We start from the raw sequence: 23,938 nt of genomic DNA on the forward strand, positions 1-23,938 counted from the left end.
CTATAGGTCAGGCTGGCAGAATATCCCTGCACATTTGTGTTCTCGATAAATCACTGGTGTTCACTGCTGTTTTCCTTGTTGCTTCATTTCTCTAAGAATCAAAAGAACCATTCTTGCTATAAAATGTAAATTGATGAAGTGTATGAGTCTTGTAAGATTTATTTTGAAATACCATCAGTATAGCTCTGTTGTGTTTTATCAAATATCCTTTTATCAAACTTCATAAGGATTCAACTCACATCCAGATGTTTCGTAATCTTTACTCGTCATTTCATATGCTGTTTCCATCAGCCCTCTCTCTACTCCTTACGGTGGTTCGGCTAATACAAGACGTCTTTACTTATCGCACATGTAAGCACACATTGCTTCGTTAAATAACTCAAGCTGTTTCCAGGCTTGTCATAGGCTAGGTAATTGGTAACACAGCGATGATTATAGAAGCACCTGAAGCGCTACGCACGTGGCTTACCAGAGAAATGGCTCCAATGTAAGACATTTTTCTGTTATTTTTTCTGTAATTTTTCATATTTGATTAATTGAAAACATTCTTACCGTTTTCAGATGTGATGCTGAACCAGCAGCTCTTGCCAAATATGTACTGGCTCTGTTACGCAAGGACAAACCAGAATCGGAGCTGATGGAATTTTGTATTGAACAACTTGATGTTTTCTTGCAAACAAGTATGACCTCGCATTTTTCTTTGAAATATATCGACTCAAATTTTTTCGTTTTCGGCTCCTTACTCCTTTTCATGGCTTGAAAATCAAATTGTCCTACACTACAAGCTATAAAATCTAAAAAATATGAACTGACTGATTACTGTACTTTGTTTTTACCTAACATCAGATACTTTTAGTCAATAAAATGTTTACCTCTTTATTAAAGAGGTATAACAATGAACATTTTTCGTTCAGAAGCGAGACCTTTCGTGGAGAAACTGTTTCGTATCATCAGGGAACGTAGCTACATAATTACTACCGCAGCGACATCAGCTACCATCCCCATGCTACAATCAAAAAATTCTTTTGTAATGTGTGAAAAAAAGAAGGATACTGATGAACGAAAAGAAGTGAAAGAGAAAAGAGAAAGTGTCAAGAGGAAATGTGTCAGTCAAGGCGACAAGGAAAAGGAACAACAGAAGGTTAGTATATTATGCATTTCTCAATATTAATTTCCTTGGCTTTTTTTTACAATGAAACATGAACGAAAGTTACGTGAATTTTCAGGTCCGAGACGACAAAGAGAGTGAAAAGACTTCCGCATCTGAAACAGTTTCAGGACCACCTCAAAAAGCACGAAAAAGAATCTCACCACCAGTAGATATTCCTCAACGTGAAGAATGCCGTCGCGATCATTCAGCAAATCGGTAAATTCTTTTGTGGTGTATATCACAGAAATATTTACACTTGTCTTTATATCAAAGAGACAGTTTGATCAGCGGTTGGTTCCATCAGATTGATGGTCTTAAATTAGTCCTCATGAATGGATTAATCGGTAAATACAATGTGAGTATCGTATGTTACCTTACCACTTACACTTACCTTATCTTATGTTTAAACACAAAAGATCCAGTAATATTAAGCGAACTGTTGCATCTTATGCATTTTTAAGATTCGAAAGGCGACGTAGCCGATCACCACGTGAAAGACGATTGGAACGTGGGGATCGAAACTTAGACCGACGTGTGGCACCTTTGCCTACACGACTACAACACTGGCAACCAGATCGATACAAAACTGACCGTCCCGAGCGGTTAGAACGCAAGCGATCTCGTTCACCACGTTCTCCTTACGAAAGGCAAAGGTATTTTTCCTAACAGGAAGCACTTTTATTGAGTGATTTAATCATGTGTGAATTATCTTAAGGACAATAGTCTTTTTTTTCGTGTTTTGAGTAACAGATTTACTAACGGGACTTAAACACAGTCATTTTCATTCGTCATTCCTGCTGTCGATTTTTCATAGTCTACTTACAGGCGCGAAAAAAGTGGTGAGCCTGAAATACGAAAAAAAAAACGTTGTCGTGATTACGATGAAAAAGGATACTGCATGAAAGGAGATCAATGCATTTATGATCATGGGCCAGATCCAGTCGTTGTAGACGATATTGCTCTAGAAAAAATGGTCACCAATGGAGCAAAACCTGCTGTAACTCAAATTGCGACCAATTTTTCGGTTCCACCACCTGGCTATACACCGTTGAATCCTCCACCGCCCGGTGTGGACAATGTATATGCTACAAATTCGAGCGCTGTTGTATCAGCCGCTCTTTCAGAAGGTTTGTTTTCTCAGTTCACGTTTTCTCTATTCCTATAATTTTCCTTTTAACAAATTGATGTACATCTGTATTTATCTGTAAAAGATAAAATTTATAAGTTCGTGTGTTACAGGATATAATCCCGAGGCTCCAGCACTGAGCGCTTCTTCGATACCAATTGTAGCAGCAGCACATTCGCTAGATTTTTCGGTACCGCCACCACCCATCCCTCCAGTTGTAGTAAATCAGCCTTGGAGACCAACAACTTATACGGTACCTGCCATGTCATCATCTGTTTTAATTCATCCTGCAGCCAATGCCTATGATCCAGCGCATTCGTCCACTACTGTTCCATCGCATAATGTCACGCAGGTTTGTTATCTTTGCAATTTGTAGTAAATATGTTCTCGGGGAACACAGTGCTTCGACCTCTGTTCTCAGATTAATAAGGGTTATTGTTTATGATTAAAACATGTATGGTTAAAGAATATATCTTCTTTTATCTTCTAAAGAGACTTGGAGTCAGTGATTATTTGTCTTTGGAACTTATGTATGCTACTGCCAATACGAATAATATTTCACTGTAATTATTTGGAAATTTTTAAGTTGACGACTAGTCAAAGACGACGAGGAAGAGGAGGTGGTACTGGTAACGTAGGACGGTATGGTCAAAGTGTGGGTGCTGTGAATAGAACGCTTCAAGTACGTAAGATACCTGCGGAATTGAACAATATTGCAAAGCTGAATGAGCACTTTGGACAATTCGGGCAAATCGTTAATATGCAGGTAAAGAATTTTCGTAGAATCCTTGTTCCGTACTAGTTCTGAATTTAATGCGGCATTTTTGAGAAGCATAATTTATAAAGATTAACATAATTTAGAAAGACGACGTACGAAGCGCTGAAGTTATCAAAATCATCTTTGTTTTCATATCGATATTTCGATTTTTGGATGCATTAGTGTGTCAAGTTCTACCATTCTCTACCTGTTTTTCTTCAGATGCTGTTCTTGTTTACGTTCCGTTCGATTCTTCCAAAAATGCTTTTTATTGTTCAGGTTTGTTTCGAAAGTGATCCAGAAGCAGCCCTTATTACTTACGCAAATCGATACGAAGCAGTTGCAGCTTATAAGAGTACAGTGCCAATACTCAACAATCGTTTCATTAAAGTATTTTGGCATAGTACAAATGGGCAAGCAAATAACGTTGTAAATGCAAGCCAGGTCATATTTTTGCATTCAGCTAACACTTACCACTGCACAGAGCAAAAATTCATATTTTATATTGAAACTGATAGCAACGGAGCGAAAAAAAAACGGAACTTAAACCCGTTGACTTCAATTTTGGAGTGGGTTTGGCTTCAAATTAAACTGGAAAAATATTTTATAGGTGGCACCAACGAATAGCTCATCGGTAACATTCAATGCGAGGGGCTCTCTGACAAAGACAGTGCATGTTGGTTCACGATTGGCTGGTTCTGCTGTTAAGAACTCACAAACAGTACATCCAGCGAATTCGCAGAGTATCGAACCTCAGGCTTCGCGTTCTGCAATCAATCAATCCTTGATAGATAGAGAGAAATACATCGAAGTATTTTTTTAAACTTCTGCTTGAAGTATTTGGTGGAATACATTTTTCAATGGTCAAAAACTTTTTCATAAATTACCTTTTACGAATTCCAACTGAAACTCTTTATTGCAATGTCAGCTGATAGTGGAAAAGTAATCTCGGAGCGCGATGGATTTTCGCAAGTTTCTTAAACAAGTTGAGGGTTTCGTGTTGCTTGATGATTATCTCAGACCAGAAGGTGATGTCACTAGTTTCTTTCGGGACTTTCAGTACTGCGAGTTTTACTAGTCGCTGAGCAGGTTAGTAACTTTAATGACTCAATTTCTTTTTGCAGGTGAGGCGTCGACGAAAACAAGAAAAGGAAAACAGAATGAGATTAATAGATCTTCAGCGGCGAAAATCTAATCTTATGTCCAAAGAAATTGAACAGCAGAAAATCATACTGGAAAAAATGAAGGCGGGAGAAATTACTCCCGAAAAAAAGAAGAAGTTATACAAGGTTTGTCATGGTAATTATGGTCGTAAACGAAGTTAGCTTTTTTATTTTTTTATTATTTTTTCATTTTTTGGAATTTCCATTTTACACCCAGCTATGCTCTTGGTATAGCGTTGTTTATTGAAAATTTTAACTCTTATTTCATCGTTGGTTGTGTTATATATTTGCTGGAAAACTTTTTTTGAAAATTTTTTCTTTATTTCGAAGTAACGGGGAAGAGGTAGGAGAGGGACTGCAATAGAGCACTTATTACTCAATTATTGGAACTCATGCAAGTCTCTTTACTCGGAATATTAGTAATATACACAAAATGTAATATACAGTTCGATGATTCTCTGTAATTTTCATAGTTTGTTCATTTTCTTAGATTTTCAAAAGACTAGAATCTTCTGTGGCTAAAACAAAAGGCGAGATTGCTGAGCTTAATGAAATGTTGGTAAAAACGAAAACTGTTTCCGAAGCAACGAAGACAACAGATAATTCAAACGGCTGCGGTGGTGCTGCAGAGTCTGTTACTGGTGTGGATCTTGCCGATTCTGATGGTATGTGCTTCACAATACAGACATGATTACTTAGCTGAACTATATCATTTCAAATGAAATAATTTTTTGAATTGGGCAAGTGTGTTTAATGTGTAACTGCAATTACTATATTCAGCAGGTGAATTATCAGTCAGCGACATGGTTCCATCTCCTAAAAAAATTCGCCTACAAGACTCTTCACAGGTTTGCAGTTTGAGGCACAGTCTTTTACATATTTTTAATAACAGTTATTTTTGCAATATGTGATGAGAAATATATTTTTTCAAGGTATGCAAGTACACCTTACGTTTTAGTGTGCCGTAGTGCCAGGGTACTGCAGATCCTTTAAAAAAAGGAAATCATTTTTCATGTTCATGTTTTTTTCTCTTCGTCTAATAGAAAAGTAGATGGTGTACAGAAGAGCAGTTTTTCAAAAATTTAAGGTATATCGAGTTATCAAGTTAAATTAGTAGTACTTGAAGTAAATAGCAAGAAACGGTTTTTCCTCACTTTTATTTACTTTTGAATCAAACTTTTTTCCTTGCACTTATCATTCTTTTGCAGATTCTTGATAACCGTTCAAAAATGGTCGTGGTACGTGGTTTTGAAGCAGGAACAGAAAATGAAGTCATTATTCATATGGAACATTTTGGAGAATTAGTCGACATGGACTTTGGAGTTCCTGCGCAGGATAAATCGCTTACTGCTTATTTTACCTACAAAAAAAGGCGTGATGCTGAACAGGTTTTTAATGGAAATTAGTCTTATTTTCGTAGAGGTAGAATTTACTGTTGCTGACAGTTGTATGTTTATTCCTTCAAATAAATAGTGCTCATTACTTTCGTTTTAAGGCAGTATCACTTGGAGCAGACTACCCTGCCGGACACTTAATAGTTGAGTGGGCCCCAAAGCATGGAGCTGAGGCGAGTGGCGTTGTACCTGATGAAAAACGACAACCGTCGGAGCGTGTAACCCCTGCTGCTTTGTTGGCGAGTTGTCCATTGGATGAGGTTTGTTATGTTTAATTGTTTGTTGTTTTAAACCAAGATAACTTTTTAGCGCAGCCTAGCTATTTCTGAACACAGAATGTACTTGAATCAGGTACTGTTCATGTAGTGCTGCAAAGATTTTTATCTTTCAAGACAGACTTACTGATTTGTCAGCTTGATCCTATATACCCTTTGGTACTCTGTTGTTTCGACCTACTGAAGTTTCCAATTTCTAGTCTCTTTCGAATTCAGCTACTGGTTTTCTGTGTTAGGATGCGATCATATTATATGGGAAATTCAGTTTTATTTAATTGTAATAAAAGAATTTTCAGTCGGACGATGATGGCAATGAAGATTAGTTGAAAGAATATTTGGTCAGTGAATCTTCCGTACTTCACTTCCAGGCAGGATTTTTCGGATCAGTGGAAAATGTTTAAACAAGCTACACTTTTTATAAAATTGCTTGACCCCATGCCTCTATGCCCAAAAAAATTCTGAACTCTTTTGTCGCGACATTGGGTGATTCGCCTGTAGCAATAACTATACTATTGACAAGCTTACAATGGTAGCATTCTCCGTATTAGATATTCCTCTCTTCTTAAACAGCTCCTCCTAAAGTCTGTGTTATCTATGATTATTTTGTTCTTTTCGTATTTCTGTTGTGATTATTTGATATAATTTGCTGTTTGGCGAAAAGAAAAAAATCTAATATCGGCTCAGAAAAGAAAATGAAAAATAAATTTTATTTCAAATGGAAAAAACTGAACACAGAGCAAGAAGAAAAAATGATGTTGAAAAGAGAAACAAAAAGTCAGAGCTGTAATGTAAGCCGACACCGAGTGATGGTCTTTGAAAATTATTCTGTCGAAGTTTGTTATTCTTTTCGCATAGTTGGCACATGCTATGCATCATCACCTTGTGTTGGTCACCCTTTTCGAACTCAAATATTGAATTCTTGGATAAATGTCCACTGCGGGTATGTTCTCTTTTCTTGTTCCTTGATTTTTGTTTGGATTCGGCATCAGTTCACCTAATTTTATTCCGTTTTCCAATTTTGGTATAACTTTCTGTTCGATTTCAGTTTACCTGCAGTTGTTTCTCATGCTATTTCTTAAGATAGGTTAACAGTATTAATGTAGGGAAATTCTTTTCTACCATCTAGCTTTCAAGATTACAAAATGTAATCAATGATATAGTAAGTGGAACAGAACGGTTTGAGGCCATCGGAAAAGGTCCCTTAAAAAGTGCGAAACGAATGGCATTAAAGCAAAACTAGTATATGGATTGCAGGTGTTTTCAGAAACATTTCGATATTGACCGTTAATTTCATTGGCTAACAGAACTGTGGGATAGTATCTTGGACTCATAAATTGTTTGGCAACACTAATACAGTACTCGTCAAACTTGCCAGATTTTTCAGATCTTCTAATAGGTCAATTACCAGATAGCAAGCTAAATTTTAGTACTCCTTGGGCTCGAACTGGTGTTGAAGTTAAAAAGATCTTTTGTTCTTAAGCTTCTGCAATTATGTATTTCAATGATATTATTTATCTGTTCATATCCCTACAAATATGTTATAAGCACAAAGACTGGTTAAGTCCTCATTGCAATGCCCGGTGTCATTGAGTAAGTCGTGCATTTGAAGTACTTACCTTCATGGTTTAGTAAACAAATGGAATGCTGATAATTTGATTTGAAATTAACGAGCAAAACGCCTTCGCCGATGCTATGCCGTGTGTAAGATGTAGATTTGGTATATTTCGTTGTCTATTTTCTGGTTCTAACATTGTTATTAAAAAATAAAGATGAAACAACTTTTATGGAAGCAGACAATGCGAAAATATATTTTTTACCCGTGGGAAATTATTTCAAACGGTTAATAATATATAGCAAGAGAAGTGCTGAGTAAAGAATACACATTTTGATGGTTGATTTCGCGTTTTAACTTGCTAACTTGTACTATTATAAAAGGGAAAATGTTTTGTGCTAGGATTGCGCGCCGTTTCAAGCCTATAATTGGTAATTAAGACCAATTATGCGACGTCTGGACTTGCATTGTAAAAGTGCTCGACAAATATATGATTTCAAACTCAGCGTCATTATTTAGTATGGTGGCTTTTTTATGATTACTGTTTTTCTGATATATCGAGGCATGGCCTTTATGAAATGAAAATGGTACTGATTGTCAAATTAATTACTCACAGACCACATTCTGGCTAAGTATCCATACTTTAAGATCTTGACCAATCAAAAAACTAAAAATTTCATATCTCTAAAACGACGAGAAGCAATGTGATGGATTGCAGAAGCGGCGAATTATAGCCAGTGAAGCGAACAAAAAATAAAATTCGAAATAACTGGTATGATAATAATAGAGAATGGAGATGGCACTTAGGTGACTGTTTCTCGGATTCCATCCATATCAGGCACGGAATCGAAGCTAAAATCACGATCGATATGTCGCCAGCATACTTGTTTGGATGTTGCTGCAGCAATTCCTTCTCCTCTGTTCCACGGACTTTTTCCGTTGCCAGCGGAGGCGACATAAGTAAAGCCGTACCCTAAAGAACAAATAAAATTATTTCGCAAAACTTTGGATTAGGTATCCAGACGAAGTGGAGCTAAGAATGTGGATGTCCAGAGAAGAAAGCGGAGAACCTAGGTTATTTTTCTGGAAAAATTGAATTCCGACATCTTCAAATATAAGAGCAGCTCATTAGTTTTACCATTCAAATTTGCGTATGAATATCTGGAAAGGTTATGTTCTGAAGAACTGCTATCAATCATCGCATTTCTTTTCAACTTGGCTTTCTCTCTACCACGCCAGCTTGTTGTATGTCTTTCCAACGAATCAAGATTGATCTGAAACATTTGCAGATTGATGATTGTTCGGCACAAGTGAACTATGGATCTATTTTACACTGTTGTAAAATTCTGCTACCGATTATAGCACACAAAAAAATATAATACGTTGTCGGTAAAAAAACAGTGACAAAGAAAGCTGACAAGTTGCATCTATCAATTTAATCCCATGGATGATTGAACTTACAGCCACAGCAGGTTGTGGAGATATGAATACGCTGATTTCTGATCCACGATATGATATGCTACGTTGCGTACTCCCAGTACTTACATTTGATGTATTATCAGCGACATCCATAGTTGATTTCTGTGAATACCTGAATGCTTAACTATTTGTAAATATTTCACTCAGTTGAACAGTATGAAAGGAGAATGTCTGTTGTCTCCATTTCATTAGCTTCTAATATGACATATAACAAAGCGATGAATATCATCTATTTCGCTGCATGCACCTTCCCAATATGAATTATCTCATTACATGCTTGTTACAATTGTACCCTCCCTCATACTGAACTAATACTACAACAAACCTGCTGTTTATACTGGCACTATCAATTTGCGCCTTCGATAACCATATCCATTCCTGTGAATTTTCATCTTTTCCACATGAGCTCGATGAACTTAATCGAGTAAGAATTGGCAGTACTAACTTCTCATAACCTTCATTGAATGGTTGTCTGCCCTTTGAACCTATCGCATGCACAATACCTATTATTGCAGCCAGAAGAATGATTAGCCCCAGCAACACCTCCGAATTCCATCCACCAGAACTGGTGATAGACTCCAGTCTCGTGCTATTGCTATCTACAATATTGTTTTTGAATGATATCCTTGAATCAGACTGTTATCGTTACAGTTACATCCAACTAGACTTTATACTAAGATTTGATAAGTGAAATCTGAGTGTTATTGCGCTAGATCGCCCATCATCTGGCCAACATGTTTCAAGATTTGATTCCCGTGCTTCGGAAAATATAGTTTTGGATTTAAAATTCGCGTTGCTAATGAAAGATAATTATTCTTATTTTGCTATTCTTGGAGGTTAAATATTTATTCTGAAGGTTCTTCAGTCCTCCATATACCTTGTAGAGATCTTTGAATCAATAATTTCAATATAACGAGAAAAATTGAGTTTTAAACTGTATTCATCATTTTACTAATTTCTTTTCTGAATGTTTCTATCTTTTAAAATCCATTGAATTTCAAAATGTGGCTTCATGATTTGAATTAAGAGGTAAAGATGAAAAAATAATATCTTATTTTTAGTAAAATTAGAAGTAAACAGGATTTCCTACTATCGTTCAAAAATTCTTCATTTTTTTATTAAACTGTCATAATCGAGAAAAACATTCAAAGCGTTAAAATGGACAATTTAAAAAAGCTCTCTTGATAAAATTTATTATTTTCGGTTAAATTATTTATTGGGATTTAGAAAGAAAAAAGATTACAGCGGCAGCTCTACAAGAAGACTTCATAAGAACCGTTAAACTCTTTATGGAAATGATGGGAAGAAAAAGTGAGAGGCATAATTAAGTAATTGGACCAAATATTCTAAAGACGATTGCTTATAAACTAAACTAACAACTAATCATAGATGATGTGCTTGTAAACTTCCTTTCATTGAATTCGACTTGTACGGGATAGTCGATCTGAACGATAGCTTTCGAATCTGGTTCACTGCACTGCACTGGACTATGTAAGCTAACTGAGATTATCACATTTTTAGCATTCTGTAGAACGATAAGTTCGATGTTATGGCCACCTGGTCCATGATTCAATGCTATGGCTTGCTCATCTGAACTCCATCCTCTCAATACGTACTGCTCTGATGGAATATCGGTTAATTCAAGCACCTGTTCGTCCGAGAAATATAATCGACACACCAGAGTGGCATGCTGCAAAGAATTAATTCCAGATGTAAATTTCACTAAACTCTTTTTTTGTCTGCTTCACACCACAATTGATCGAGTGAACCTCTCAATTTTCATGCCATGTGCAGCAAATTTCCTCCGACGTCTAAAAAGTTCCATCGTTCTTACTGATGATCAGCACGTGTCACATCCTCCTGCTTCTCATCATTTAACGTTTTCATGATTCATAGCAACATTTTATACTGTGGTGACAAAACGGGAAATGTCCTCTTCAGCTTTCACTCACTTTAATATAAACGATAAAGTAGAAACAAATGTTTCGGAAAGTTTACTTGATACTTATAAGTCAAAGTGTTTTGAACAAACGTTGAAACGACATATTCGTGAGCCCTTCTAGGAATTCGTTCAATATCTAAAGCAATATCAGCAACTCCTTCTACCGCAAACCGTCGTATGGAGACAGCATCTTCCGTCACCTGCACATTCAACAGGTAAGTTTTCTCAAAACTTAAAAAAATAAGATGGAAGTATTATCAAAAAATAATAAAAGAAGAATAATGTACCACGATTGGAGCACTGCCGTAATCTATATTTGGAGTATTTGAGCGAACTGTTATCCTATAAAATTGGCACTGCTAGAGCAACAAAGCAGTATGAGATTCGAGATATTATTACAAATAGACCCCCCCCCCCCTTATATTACTTACTGTCTTCGATATTGACAGACCTGGCTGAACCGGGACGATGGGCCACAACAAAAATGCGATCTTGTCGAGGTAATACAACAGCAACAGCAATATTTGAACTATGCACATGATTCATAGTCAATGATGTCACATCGAATAAAATATCCCGGTCACCGGATAGATAGATCCGTTCTCCAGTCTCTTTATCGCCTACATAATAACTTGCAAGGATGCGAATCTGCAAAGTACATTGCTTTGGTGCACTCTGATCTTGGAATACACAAATGTTCGCTTGTGCAATTCCATATATTACAAACAACAGTGGAATATTTAAAAATACCGTTAACATAAAATCGTGCGAAATGGTTTAAACCGGTGTGTTCACCGGTATCTTCTCGATATCTTATTTAGATGACATAGTTTAAGCCGCTGGGTTGAACCTGACCTCATATTCCCATACTTAAGTTATACTGGAAAGTTTGACCAGACAATAAAGCTAATAAGATGCAACTATACCTCGGCTTGTTGATACTTATTGATACAACCAAACTGTCGGGCTTCCCTTTTACGTCTGCTAGGAAGCCACTTCCACACTGCTATTTGCCAGTCTAGAATGATAAGTTTAGGAACTTTCCCGAGAGCATAGGAACAGACTAAACTCAATGCAATTGACTAACCATTAGGACGGCTTAGAGTTTGGCCATGTTGGACATTGCTGCCATGATGTGTGCTTACGTTTCATTGCAATCATTCAAGCTAAAGAGAATGTAAGCAAAAAAAACCTTTGATGGCATTTAGCACTGGATCTGATAACCAAACAGTTATTGGAAGTCGTGGATACCAAACTGTAACTTCAATCGAAGTGGTCATTGTTTTAAAATGGACATGCACTTTAACTTTACTCATACCACGTAACTCTGATCTGTAATTTACGTAATAAATGTTTATTATTCAGTCTGCTATTTAAAATCAAGAAACGGTTGTTTTGATAACGTTTTATCGGCATTTTATTACAGTTTAAAAGCTTGAAAGTTGCTTGAAAATGGACTGTGATGAAGTATGATACAATTTAAACTCCCGTAAAACACCCAGTCCTTAAATTTGTCGGTCGCAGGAGATCTTAAAAAATACCAATTAGGAAATTTTTAGGTATATACAAAAGATAATGACAAGATATAGTTTCCTTCATAGTAGTAGCCATTAGAGAGACAAACCCGTCAACGTAGATGGAACTACAAGTTGGTGAAACCTTCAAAACTCGTGATTCGGCACTCAAACAATATGAACTGCTAGTTACGTCATCCAGATTTCCACCTTCCGTAACGGAGAATATCTTCATTGGTACCGCAGCTTGCTTTCCTGATAGCACAGCTGTATTGACCAGATTTTCTCCCTGAATATCTCGTCACTAGAGGAAAAAAGAATTTGAAATCTTTTACCTTTATAATCATTTCAATAGGAAATAAACTGGAAAGAGTTGCCTAAAATGGTCGTAAAGGATCATTAGCCATTTACTTTGATCATTGGCAGTAAAGCATATAGAAAATCCGAAAATATGCGGAATTGTGTTGTCACTCTCTTTGTTGTCGTTTTACCCTAAAAAGTAAAATTATTGATGAAATTTGAATTTTTAAGAAATTTGTCGTCATTTGTGAGAAGTAGCGCTTAGTTGAGTGGAAGCATAAGACTGAAACTTCGATTAGATGAATCAAACATCGATCAGCTAATATCACGGACGTGAAGCTATCGTTTACCTAGACAGTAACTCACAACTATCACCAGGAAAAGACGATCAAAAGTTCACTTATAATAAGTAGCAATGGTATAGATTGTAGTAACTTGATCTCATGAGGATTAAATGACCGTGCAGTCAGGCACTGTTTTTACTTTGTCACGGAGCTTCTTCAAGAAAAATTGATAAAGAGTTGTACCATATAAGTAAAATTTTCAGAGACAAAATATTGCACTTCCCAATGAACTCTGACCAAATCATTATCGATAGCACTTGATTGCATTTTGGATTTTGTTTCTGTCGGGCCTTTTACTTTGATCAACATCATCATTATATACCCATTGAATCTATAAAAACTGAATTGTAGTAACGTATGAATATTCGGTCGGAACGGATAATAAAATAAAGCATAATTTTTTATTTCGAAATTTAGCTTTTACCCAGTTGCTTCTTTTTCCAATGGCTGTGCTTGTGTTGAGCATTGTATTTATCAAAATTGATTACTATATAAATTGTCTCCTACCCCAAAATATTTGCAACGTTAAGAAAGAAATAACGCCTCAAACCATATCATTTGTTATAAACGATAATCAACAATACCACAAAAGATAATTTGTTATTTGACGCAATTGGAACAGAAGATGCTTCACATTTATTGAAAAATGAAGAATCAAGAACAACCGAGAAGATGCTTGCTATTTGAAATCAGCTCACCTCTCGAAATTGCCATCCAAAGATGAGGAAGAGTGGTAGTGACACGTAAAGGTCATATAAGTGTCAGGATGAGAAGCAGTTTCCACTTGTATTGTCCACAGCTTTGGATCTGCTGAAGTGACGCTTAGAAGTTTCAAATAACTGTTTAGCCAAATCCTGCAATGTTTTTTTGACGGACAATTAACATTCTTAATTTTGAAACAATAATTTAGTTTTTTTCTAGGAAATGTCTCACTGCAATATTTTTATTTGAAGCCGCTCTTATGAAGAGCATGAAATGGCCATGACAAGAACGCGATATTAGCACACAAATAAAAAGGATTTACATCATACACTGAGAACGATATGATATGATGTGATATATTTTTGATTACGTAGAAATTGAATTTCTGAACAAATAAAAGCGAGAACAAAATCAGAAGTACCTTATCTGTATAGCAGTGAAGCGAGTTTCATTGGTACCGTTGTAATCGAAATGCAGCAATAAAGTTGTAAGCGAACTTGCCGCAAGAGTAAAATTCGTTGGTGACAGTAGCTGCAGATGCCTAAAAGTAATTTAAATTTAAAATAATTCATTGAACAAGTCGAATTTCAACAATGGTTGATTCTCGGCCTCAAATATCCTTCATCAGAACATATTTTTAATTTCCAAAGAAATATCAAACTTTGATAGGCAATTTATATCTAAATTATGATACAATGATAAAAATTTCACAAGGATGAGTCGCTTCAAGATTTGACAATTGATGTTAAAAACATACAATGTGGGAAAATGTCTGTGAAGATCAAATGATCCATAATTTGGAGAAGGCGATAACAGTATAATTTTTGTGCGATATAGTTCAGCGTGCAGAGCGCCACATTCTTTATCTGTGGAATGCAGAAGTGTGACGATCTGCAAATCACAAGTTTACTGTAACTTAGAAACTTTAATTTCATAAAACTATTTTTATACACAAAACAATTTTGTGACTAGTAAGATACCACAAATGTGACTTTTTCAACGGAGCACTTTTCTGATAGTTCTGTCGACCCACTCACAATGTCATCTATTCGTTTAACCGACAAACTTATTAAATAGTTGATAGATCAGCTTAACTCAGTTGTTACTAGGAGGTAATATTTCCTCGGTATGTTCGACATTACCGAAACATATGTCTCCCCGTACCTTAACTTTGTTATTTCAACATCAAACTTCTTGTTGTAACTTATAAAGTGAAATTGTATGAACTGCCTATTCAACCAACAAATGTTAAATGTGCTATAACTGGAAAGCATAAACCTGCTTATGACCGTTGTTAAGCGGGAACCACGAATAAGGTACAATGATTCGCAGAAGACACGACTGTCTGGCAGAATCGAATGGCGACAAAATGCATGATACCGGGACTGTTACTGACGTTGACAGTGTCAATTGTGCGCTGATACAGAGAGGCTGGCGAACATGAGATAATAGTGAAACATCCGCCACTGCCACCAAATCCACAAATGGCTTTTCCTGAACAAATAGTGAAAGATAAACTATTCCCACAAAGTAGTAGTTCTAAAGTAGTAATAATCCTTACAAGGGAAATGATAGTTGAAGCAATTTTGATCATCACAGCACAATCTGGCCTTCTGATACTATCTAGAGGAAGTACATGACGTCGACCAGACTCTGTCCCCACGACAGAACTTGAATGAGATGGACAACCATTCTGTAACAATAAAAAACTCTTTCAATTTCATATCTCATATTTCGGGGATTTTTTTAAGGTTTAATATGAAAGTACAAGTTTCCAGTTAATTTTTAATGGAATGTGTCAAACAAACCTGCAAAAAAATCGTTGTTCTGTTATAATTTGTACCATGCTGTGGAGAGAATAGCACAAACGCATTCACATCAGAAACCACTGAGAGGTAGATTCCTACAAAAATGCTACTCATTCATCAAAATTGGAGGATTTCATTTGGCCTCTCTCTCTCTCTCTCTCTCCGTATCCCTCTTGAATCACTCTTAACACAATGTCATAGTGCCCAGTATGAATACTTTACAAATAAATAGATTTTGAAAATTCTCAAACAGAAGTCCAGAACTTCAGCAACTATGAAGACAGCAATTGGTTAAAGAGTTTTGGACTGAACTCTTGAATCTGAGCCAACTATAGGGAAAGTAGAAATGAAATGATTTCTTGAAAAAACTGCTGCTAATATCATATTTTGGATTCCGCTTACATATTTTTCTCTCTCCCTATCTAAATTTCACTCTTATTTACTGAGTTACTTTATTTCATTTTATCAGGAAATTCAGCATATGTTGAAAATGCAGATGAAATAGGAAATGCATAAATCCACATAAATCGTTCTTGTCTCTTGGTTATGAAAATATTTAGGCCATATTACTTATGCCAATTTCTTTTCTTAGATAAATGCTACTATTTATAATTGGAGCAGATGTTCATTGCTTTTGTTTTCATTTGTCTTGCCGCAATTTCATCTCAGCTTTTCGCAATGATGACAATAACGCCTCCGAACTACTTATGACTTTATCGCTTATTTGTTTTATTTTAGCTTTTTGAAGTATCATCGCCAAAAAAAAACAACAGTGGAGCGAAGTGAAACATGAGAGTAATCAGTTCCTGTATATATCACACAAGTGTCTTACTCTGACAACACTTAAACGACAACAGTTACTTCAGTGCTTTCGAGAACTCTTCCATATTGAGAGGATTGGAAGTTAACATTATCTTTTTCGTTTCAATAGCTCTTTGTTCCTTCTCATTTAATTACTATTCTTGATCGCACGCTTGGCTATCTTTCATTACTTTATCAAAAATTTCTTGAAAGGGTAATGTATGGCGCACCTTTATCTCCTCTAACAAAGTCACCTTAGTCTATCTTCATGCAAGGCTAAGGAAGGCTAATTTTGGTCCCCTCCCCCAGATAATCAATCGGTAGGCATTTTCTGATCCAACAGTGGATACGGATTCAACATTCAAAGTTCCCCTTCACATTTACATTTAAAAAAACACACCTGACTTCATTTTAGGTCCTCAGACTTCTTTATTATTGCGTCATCTCTCTATAGAAGTTTGCAAGCCCTCCTTCAATTTTCGTTATATAACACACAGGATTTATATTCTAACAGTATTCATTTTTGTAGTTCAGCGTTTCTCGGTCAAATATGCACTATTTTCAAACATTTTTGAAACTTCACTATTTTCTTCACTCATTTCTACTCTCCATTCACTTACCTCTTGAACTTAATAACAGTACGAACCCTTATTTCTACTTTTTCATTAATTTTAATTCCAACTCTTCTTATTATTTCCACCTATTCGAGAGGATCACCATCTATGTGTCATTGCTCCTGTCTACGTATCTATGCTTCTCAATGCTTTTCCTTTTAACGTTTACTATTTACTCTTTTAAGTGACAGATAAGTGATAGCTTAAATTTCGAGGCAGACACCAGATTAAAGTTTGATTAAATGATAAGTTAGTTAGTTGTTGTTGATAATTTCTAGGAGATGTTTAATTTCTGGCATGTAGTGATATTACAAAGAGTACCATTTCTCAGACATTGGAAATAATTGAGAGGACGAAGAATGACATAGAAATTCACTACACTGCACAGTAGTATTAGAATTATTATTATGATTTTACTAATGCGAAAGATGGATGCAACCAAATGTCTTTTCAGAGTTACGAATGAAAATTTTCTAACGCTTACACTAATTTCATAGAATTTCTAAAATTAAGAAATTAAAAGAATCGCTATTACTATCCTTTCTCACAATTTGTCTGGAGTTAAAATAAATTTTGCCATGTCTTGTGCTATTACTCAACGATGAGCTCAAATTATTTGAAATGCAAATTCGTCACTTACGAAAACTAATTAAAAGCTGTTTTTGCGCTTCATATTTGATAGCTTTAGGAAAATGTTATTTCTCCTATAGTTCCTCAGATATATTGCAAACTGAAAATAATAAAAAAAGCTTGAATTATTCCTCAAAGCAGATGTCAGGTTCAAAGTAATACTTCCTTCTACAATGAAGTCTGCTTTTAGCATAAAAAATTTCGAAAAATTTCTGGTTTTCAGTGAAAACTTTTTAATTTTGGAGTTATTTCGCCGTAAGTAAATCAAAAAATAATGGATTTTTTTACTTCAGACTTTTTTAAATCAATGACTATATCATTGGGACATTTTAGGTATGAAAAGAACACAATAGTTTTATGTAGAGAGTTAGAATGACTTTCGATAACACTCACACTTTTGCAATTTATCCTCCCATCTCAAACTTCATTACTTGTAGCCAACAGTTGATTGATGGTCAACGTGGAAGTAAAGTAGATTGAGATGGAACCCCTTAGTCTTTGAAATACAGAAACTTAGCCTGAGATTTGATACTACTTCATCACGATTCAGTTATTACTCTTGGGTCTGATATTTGCATAAGGAATACTTTAAAAATGAAGTTTGAGGGCAATGTTGTAGAAATAATCAAATACAATTTAGCGTGAGTTATATGCACATTTATATTGTATCGATTAATACTATTGATTTTTTGATTATAAGGAAAGGACAAGGGCGATAAAGTACTCCTGCTGATTAACCACCTTGCCAGAGGATAAGCAAATGAACTTTCCGAATGAGATGGCCAGAAGAAGAGCCAAACTATATCTTTTATTTGCATGCACTGTCTGAAGTCTTGCTAGATCAGAGCCTAGGCCAAACTCTGATTTTCCTAGAAAGGCATTCTTATTGCCCACCATACTATCCTTTAATTAAACAAAGACCTTTTAGCACTGTTCTAGACTAAACCATTAAAAAAGTAGTATACATGAAAGTACGAACCTGTAACTGTAGAGCAGTACTTTAGCAGTAAAAGCAATGAATAAAAAGTAAAAGTGCTAAAGAGGGATAGCAATGGCATAACTTCTAGAGAGAACCTTCAAGTCTCCAGACTGCCCAGTAGGTCTTGCAAGGCCAATCCAGTTAGCTCTGAAGCAGAGCATACACTCTTTCCCAAAAAATCGATGTACACCCTGGCCTGCATGTAGCAAGCATGGTCTTCCCGCTGTTGCGCATTCTGCATTTCTGGTATAATTTCAAAAAAGATATTCGAAATGAAGTTTTGTGGATGAAAGATATATCAGTGAATTTGTTTGTCTTTTCATGGGTATTTTCGTCGTCCAGCCATTCTCGAACTTAGGTGTCACGAGTTGCGCCTTCTCCAATTGCCTTTACTTCCTGAAACTTCCTTTAAAAGACATCCAAGGAGCTGATCTTTTTTGATTTTGCATGAATCATGAACAAACACCGTTACGAAGGCATTCCAAAAACAGAAAATTAAAATTATCAACAGAAAATTAAAATTATCAACAGACTGAAATAAATTTTCATTGTGCGAACTTGTCAATGAAGAGAACGAAATAAATAAGCTTTTTGACGTTGACAGGAATTAAGAATTGACAAAGGTGAATTTGTTGATGTTTACAAAGATGAGAAGACGAATCCATTCGAACTTTCCGATTACGGACCTTACTGCACATCAAAACTGGAGACTGAGTGGCAACATGAGAAAAAATCACTATGAGGCAGCTGAATGACAAGTTAATAATTAATTCATCAATTGGAAAAGATAATGATGAATGATCGTTCAGTCTTCCTAAATGATTTCAATAATTTATAGAGCCTTCTCTGCAAACATTCCATTTTTGTCACTTTTTGACATCTATCCAGCGCCTTTCATGCTTTTAGTTAAAATCTTGAATGCGACTGTACTGACATAGTAGGACAGTGAAATGTGAGAATGCAGCTTAGAAGAGATCTAAACATCCCAGTTTACAAAACGGAATAAAAATGTCAGATGTGACACTTTGTTTGAGAACGGAGAAGGTCTAGGGAGAAAACAGTAAATCTGAATGACACACGACATGTAATATAGGGGAATGGAAGTGACTGTCACGTGATGCTAAATATCTACACAGCATCCTTCGAACGGTGAGTTAACTTCACAAGCTGGGTAAGTGTGAACGTAGCAAGGAAGAGATAAGCCATCATGAATTATACGATTTTTTTTCAAGTCGAAAAACAACAGTTTAAATTAGGCCTCTCAAACATTATTTCTGGATAAAAGAGAAGCGCAGATTCAGCGCAACCATTTCTGTATCCCCCTTATTATTTTCAAGTAACTATCCAACTTTCATAATCCTTCCAACAGCAATAATGTCAACGCTAAGAGATAATGAAGAATACATCAATAAATCCTCGATTGCTTACTTTCTCATCATTAACAGTACTTGCGAATTCCATGAACTATTCCTTGATTCTTTGAAGAAGCTTAGCACCACTTCTTTGATTCATCTGCTGTTAGCGCTGTCATAATAGCTGTTACTGCTTCGTGTACACTGCTTTCCAAAGCCCAGAAAAACCTCGAGTAGAGGGATTCAGTTTATCACTGTGAAACACGCTAAGTGGCTTCATCAAGCGGCTTTTTCACCACAGCTCGAAAATTTTACGAGCAAAATTACAGAAAAGCCAAAGTTCTTCTATCCAAACAGTAGAAAAAAAAACGCAACCATTCAAATTTACATTTGATCATAACGAAAAATGCAGAATACACAGCGAAGAGGAAGATATGAATATTCTGAAAATTTAATGGTGCAAAGATTGTCGATTTAGAAAAAATACACATCAAAGTAAATCGATTATTAAAAAGTAAGTTACAACACAGAAGCACGAAATTAACAAATACAATAAATTCAATGAAGCAAAAAATACTAATCACAGCAGCAGTCTACACTGAGTTACTGTTTCATTTATCCATCCCAAAGCTACATTTGGAATAAATATGCTCGGTTCACATTAGCGAATAAGTAATGTTGAGTAAAATGCACTGCGTACTGAACAATCGAAGAACTCTTCGGAGAAGATAATAACTTAACAAACCAGAAGCACGTCAGTCACGAACAATTTCAAAGTTCATAAGGATTCATTTCACCTTGCTCATCAAGAAAAAAAAAAGAAGACTTGTTGATAGAATCTCTCGCTGCTTCTTATGCATTTATTTACTGATTGAAGCGAAATTTTTTTAATAACAAAAAGAAAAAACTGCATATATCCTGTAAGATATACATTATAAGAACAAAATCGACTTCGTTTGTAAAAAAGCCACTAATTAGTTGAAGATAGGATTAAAAACGAACCTCAAGCATTTTTACAGACATATCATCACGACTTGAAGCTATCCTAGATCTCATACGATTTGCTCTATCCAAAGTTCCTATAAGAAACAATCCAACAACAAAGACGTCTGAAGATCGGCATTCTCGAATTGTTTTTGACCAATATAATCCTTTTTGCGATAAAAAATAATACAGTAGAAAAAAGCGTCTACTGCACTCCTAATCATTCACTTAAAGTATTTGATGTTCAAAAACAAACGATAAAACCTACAGAGAAAGAGCATTAACCCAAAGACCAGGTAAAGATTTGCGAACAGACAGAATACACTGGTCTTTCTTCAGCTCATAATCGATACTTAATATTTTACTTGGGCATTTTCGCATCTCAAAAAATCGTTTCTCCAAAATTGTCTTCATTGGCGGCTTTGTCTTCTTATTTAATTTGAACACCTCCAACAATACACATAAGCCTCTGTAAAAAAGGAAGGTCGCGCAGAAAATCTATCGTCACTACATAATTACAAATAACCTACTCTTCGTTGTATTTAAGGTGCACATCGGTATTAGCAGCGCGAACCATCGTTTTCGCCTTGATTCCCATCACTACCAAATGTATTTTCAGGACAGTCATGCTATCATCATATTTCACTGAAAATAATGGTGACACTGATTGTTTATAATAAAAAATAATCAGATAGATCTGATCAGTTCTTCAGAAAAAACAAATACGATATTAGTGTCCTGACATCTAAATATGTTTCACTGTAGCTAACTTTTGCGTAGACTACTGTTGGTTAAAAACCAATAAATTCCATGCTCCAGGCTGCTGGAACCTTCTTTTTCTATCTTAACAGTACATGAACAATAAGCACCTCAAAAAAAATAAATAAAGTTCCAACCAAAAGAACATGCAAACCTCCAACAGGTCCAGGTAAAGACCTGACATCTTCGCTCCAAGTAAACATAATTTGCTGATAGTTATATCAGGTAACCGTAAATTATTGGTAGAATCGATAACGAAGACGCATTTCTACAGAACTGTACAGATCATTCTTCCACTTCAATAAATTGTTTACACTCGATCTTTAGTTTAACTCCTCAGTACACCACTGAAGCTAACCCTGCAAAAAACCACAATTGACCAACAAAGCTTAAGCATATTTACAATTAAAAAATCCTGCTCCGCACTAAATAGCCTTGCACATACGGAATCAGAAGTAAATTATCTTCGGGACTATTTATCTTACTAACAAAGAGCACAAGTCACTGTTACATAAAGTAAATAAAGGCATAATGGAGAAAAAAAGCAGAAATGTAAAATAATTATAACTTTCCACTTTTTTTAATTTAGAGATAAATGAGAAATACCACTGAGCGCGGAGTGAGGTAAAAGAGGAAACATGCAACGACCGCAATTTCTATTTGATTCCCTTAAAACCGTTTTAAAATGAATAAATGGCATAGAGTTGCAAATAACATTAAAAAGTAAAGACACCAAGTAATATCAACAAGGACTCTGGATAATTTGATATATGAATCAAACTGAAAGTTTCAAATACATTCAGAAAAGATACCGGCATACAAAAATAATTTCAGTGGAGGGGATAGACCTGAATAAAAACATAGGAATAATTTGATTTAATATGCGTGAAAGAATATAACGAGACAAATTATTTGTAATTAAACTAAGGTAAAGTGTAAATTGACAAGATGTTTGCAAAAATTGCATATTATTTCAGTAATAGACTCTTTAAAAAAATATTAAAATCGAAATTTGACATTTGGAAGTATCTCATTCTGTTCAACTGCTTTCTTCCCACTTAGAAGACAGAGCAATTCTCAAGAATTTACTGAAAAGACAGCTATTCGACCCCATAAACTATTTGAGCTATTTGAGTCCCAAGCCCATTTGAGCCCAATTTTTCTAGAAAGTGATACATTATATACAGTACAGAAGCAGAAACAGTCGCAATATTCCTTCTGTTCGAGGGAATATTGCAAAAATAATGAAATCCTAGGTGATGGGGACATCACAGCAACACGTCATATTTCAGATTACTTTTATTAAATCCTAAACATTTATACAATGAACGCTACGGGAAGTTCAGGTATTTCGAACAATGACATTTCACAACCCCGTCTATAACATTCTTTGCAGGCCATACAGAATGTTGGTAGAGACCGAAATATTTTTAATATAAAAATAATGTCGGCATTGTAAAGATGTGTAGCTCAACTAGCGTTGTAAAATGTTGTAAACCTATTCATGTTAATAATTAAGTTCATATGCGATGTCGATGTATTGTAAAGAATCTCTGATCAGTATCGGTATGTTGTAAAGAATTTCAGGTTAATATCGTATATTGCAAGGAACCTCAGGTCATGTTGGAGTCAATCGGTTCTAGCCTTTTGAACTGTTGTAAACAAACTCCTATTACATAAGGAAAACGGAAAAACACAGAAGGTCATTCTACTGGGTTCATTCTACAATTCGGTTATTCAGTTACTCATTATATACCCAAATCACTCAAGGAACTGCGCGCTTCGACTTAGTTAATCAATCCAACGAGACGTGATGACCAAGTCTATTTAGCATTCTCTGTAAGCTCTCTTGTAATATATAATACTTCTCTGTAATATCTCTGTAATATAATCTATCAATAAACCGTCGTCAACCAAAATTCGACTGTGCTTATTTCCAAAACTTTCGCAACACAGAGTGCTCAATAACAATAGCAGCTTCCTTTCCCATCCGTTTTCCTCTACTGTCTTTTCAATTTCATTTTTTTCTCCCTTTCCCTAACTTTTATTAGTCAGCTGTTTCTTCTCCAGTAATCTCTCAGTATCGAAAACCTAAACCCCGTCTCAAATACCAAGTAAACGATGCACCTCCTTATATTCAAACACGACAGTAATGAATGAAAGTTTGAATCCCAGAGATTAGTGGCAATCGCAACATTTAGTAACAATGCGTCCCAGTAATCTACTACAAAACGAAAGTAAAGTATTATCTGATGCATAAACAATGCACACATTAACAAATAAGGAAGAGTAATTGATAATGCACAAATAACA

General features: G+C 35.5%; 3 protein-coding genes across 3 annotated transcripts; 1 reads left to right on the forward strand and 2 right to left on the reverse strand.

Annotated features, from left to right (window-relative positions):
* Positions 1-428: 428 nt before the first annotated feature.
* Positions 429-6,903, forward strand: LOAG_02616 (cutaneous T-cell lymphoma tumor antigen se70-2; the record flags this gene model as incomplete). Its single annotated transcript, XM_003138153.2, has 16 exons — positions 429-487; positions 562-680; positions 915-1,141; positions 1,227-1,366; positions 1,612-1,803; positions 1,976-2,277; positions 2,390-2,628; positions 2,863-3,042; positions 3,313-3,477; positions 3,644-3,844; positions 4,158-4,322; positions 4,687-4,861; positions 4,977-5,044; positions 5,405-5,584; positions 5,692-5,850; positions 6,162-6,903. 16 exons carry the CDS (start codon positions 429-431, stop codon positions 6,186-6,188), a joined length of 2,598 nt encoding a protein of 865 aa, XP_003138201.1. The 3' UTR covers positions 6,189-6,903.
* A 1,317-nt stretch (positions 6,904-8,220) lies between these two features.
* LOAG_02617 (hypothetical protein) lies at positions 8,221-15,620 on the reverse strand (the record flags this gene model as incomplete). Its single annotated transcript, XM_003138154.1, has 19 exons — positions 8,221-8,390; positions 8,556-8,691; positions 8,879-9,008; positions 9,222-9,495; positions 10,274-10,586; positions 10,895-11,038; positions 11,126-11,180; positions 11,290-11,486; positions 11,765-11,856; positions 12,031-12,170; positions 12,463-12,641; positions 12,764-12,844; positions 13,234-13,327; positions 13,695-13,850; positions 14,120-14,239; positions 14,456-14,589; positions 14,977-15,192; positions 15,260-15,391; positions 15,507-15,620. The coding sequence occupies 19 exons, from the start codon at positions 15,618-15,620 to the stop codon at positions 8,221-8,223; spliced, it is 2,877 nt and encodes a 958-aa protein (XP_003138202.1).
* A 4,387-nt stretch (positions 15,621-20,007) lies between these two features.
* On the reverse strand, positions 20,008-21,990 carry LOAG_02618 (hypothetical protein). Its single transcript, XM_003138155.2, has 3 exons — positions 21,780-21,990; positions 21,397-21,511; positions 20,008-21,335 (listed from the first exon to the last, which is right to left on the reverse strand). Exons 1-3 carry the CDS (start codon positions 21,826-21,828, stop codon positions 21,131-21,133), a joined length of 369 nt encoding a protein of 122 aa, XP_003138203.1. The 5' UTR covers positions 21,829-21,990; the 3' UTR covers positions 20,008-21,130.
* Positions 21,991-23,938: the final 1,948 nt, after the last annotated feature.

This window comes from Loa loa, assembly GCF_000183805.2.
Source record: "Loa loa unplaced genomic scaffold supercont3.31, whole genome shotgun sequence".
Classification (NCBI taxonomy): domain Eukaryota; kingdom Metazoa; phylum Nematoda; class Chromadorea; order Rhabditida; family Onchocercidae; genus Loa; species Loa loa.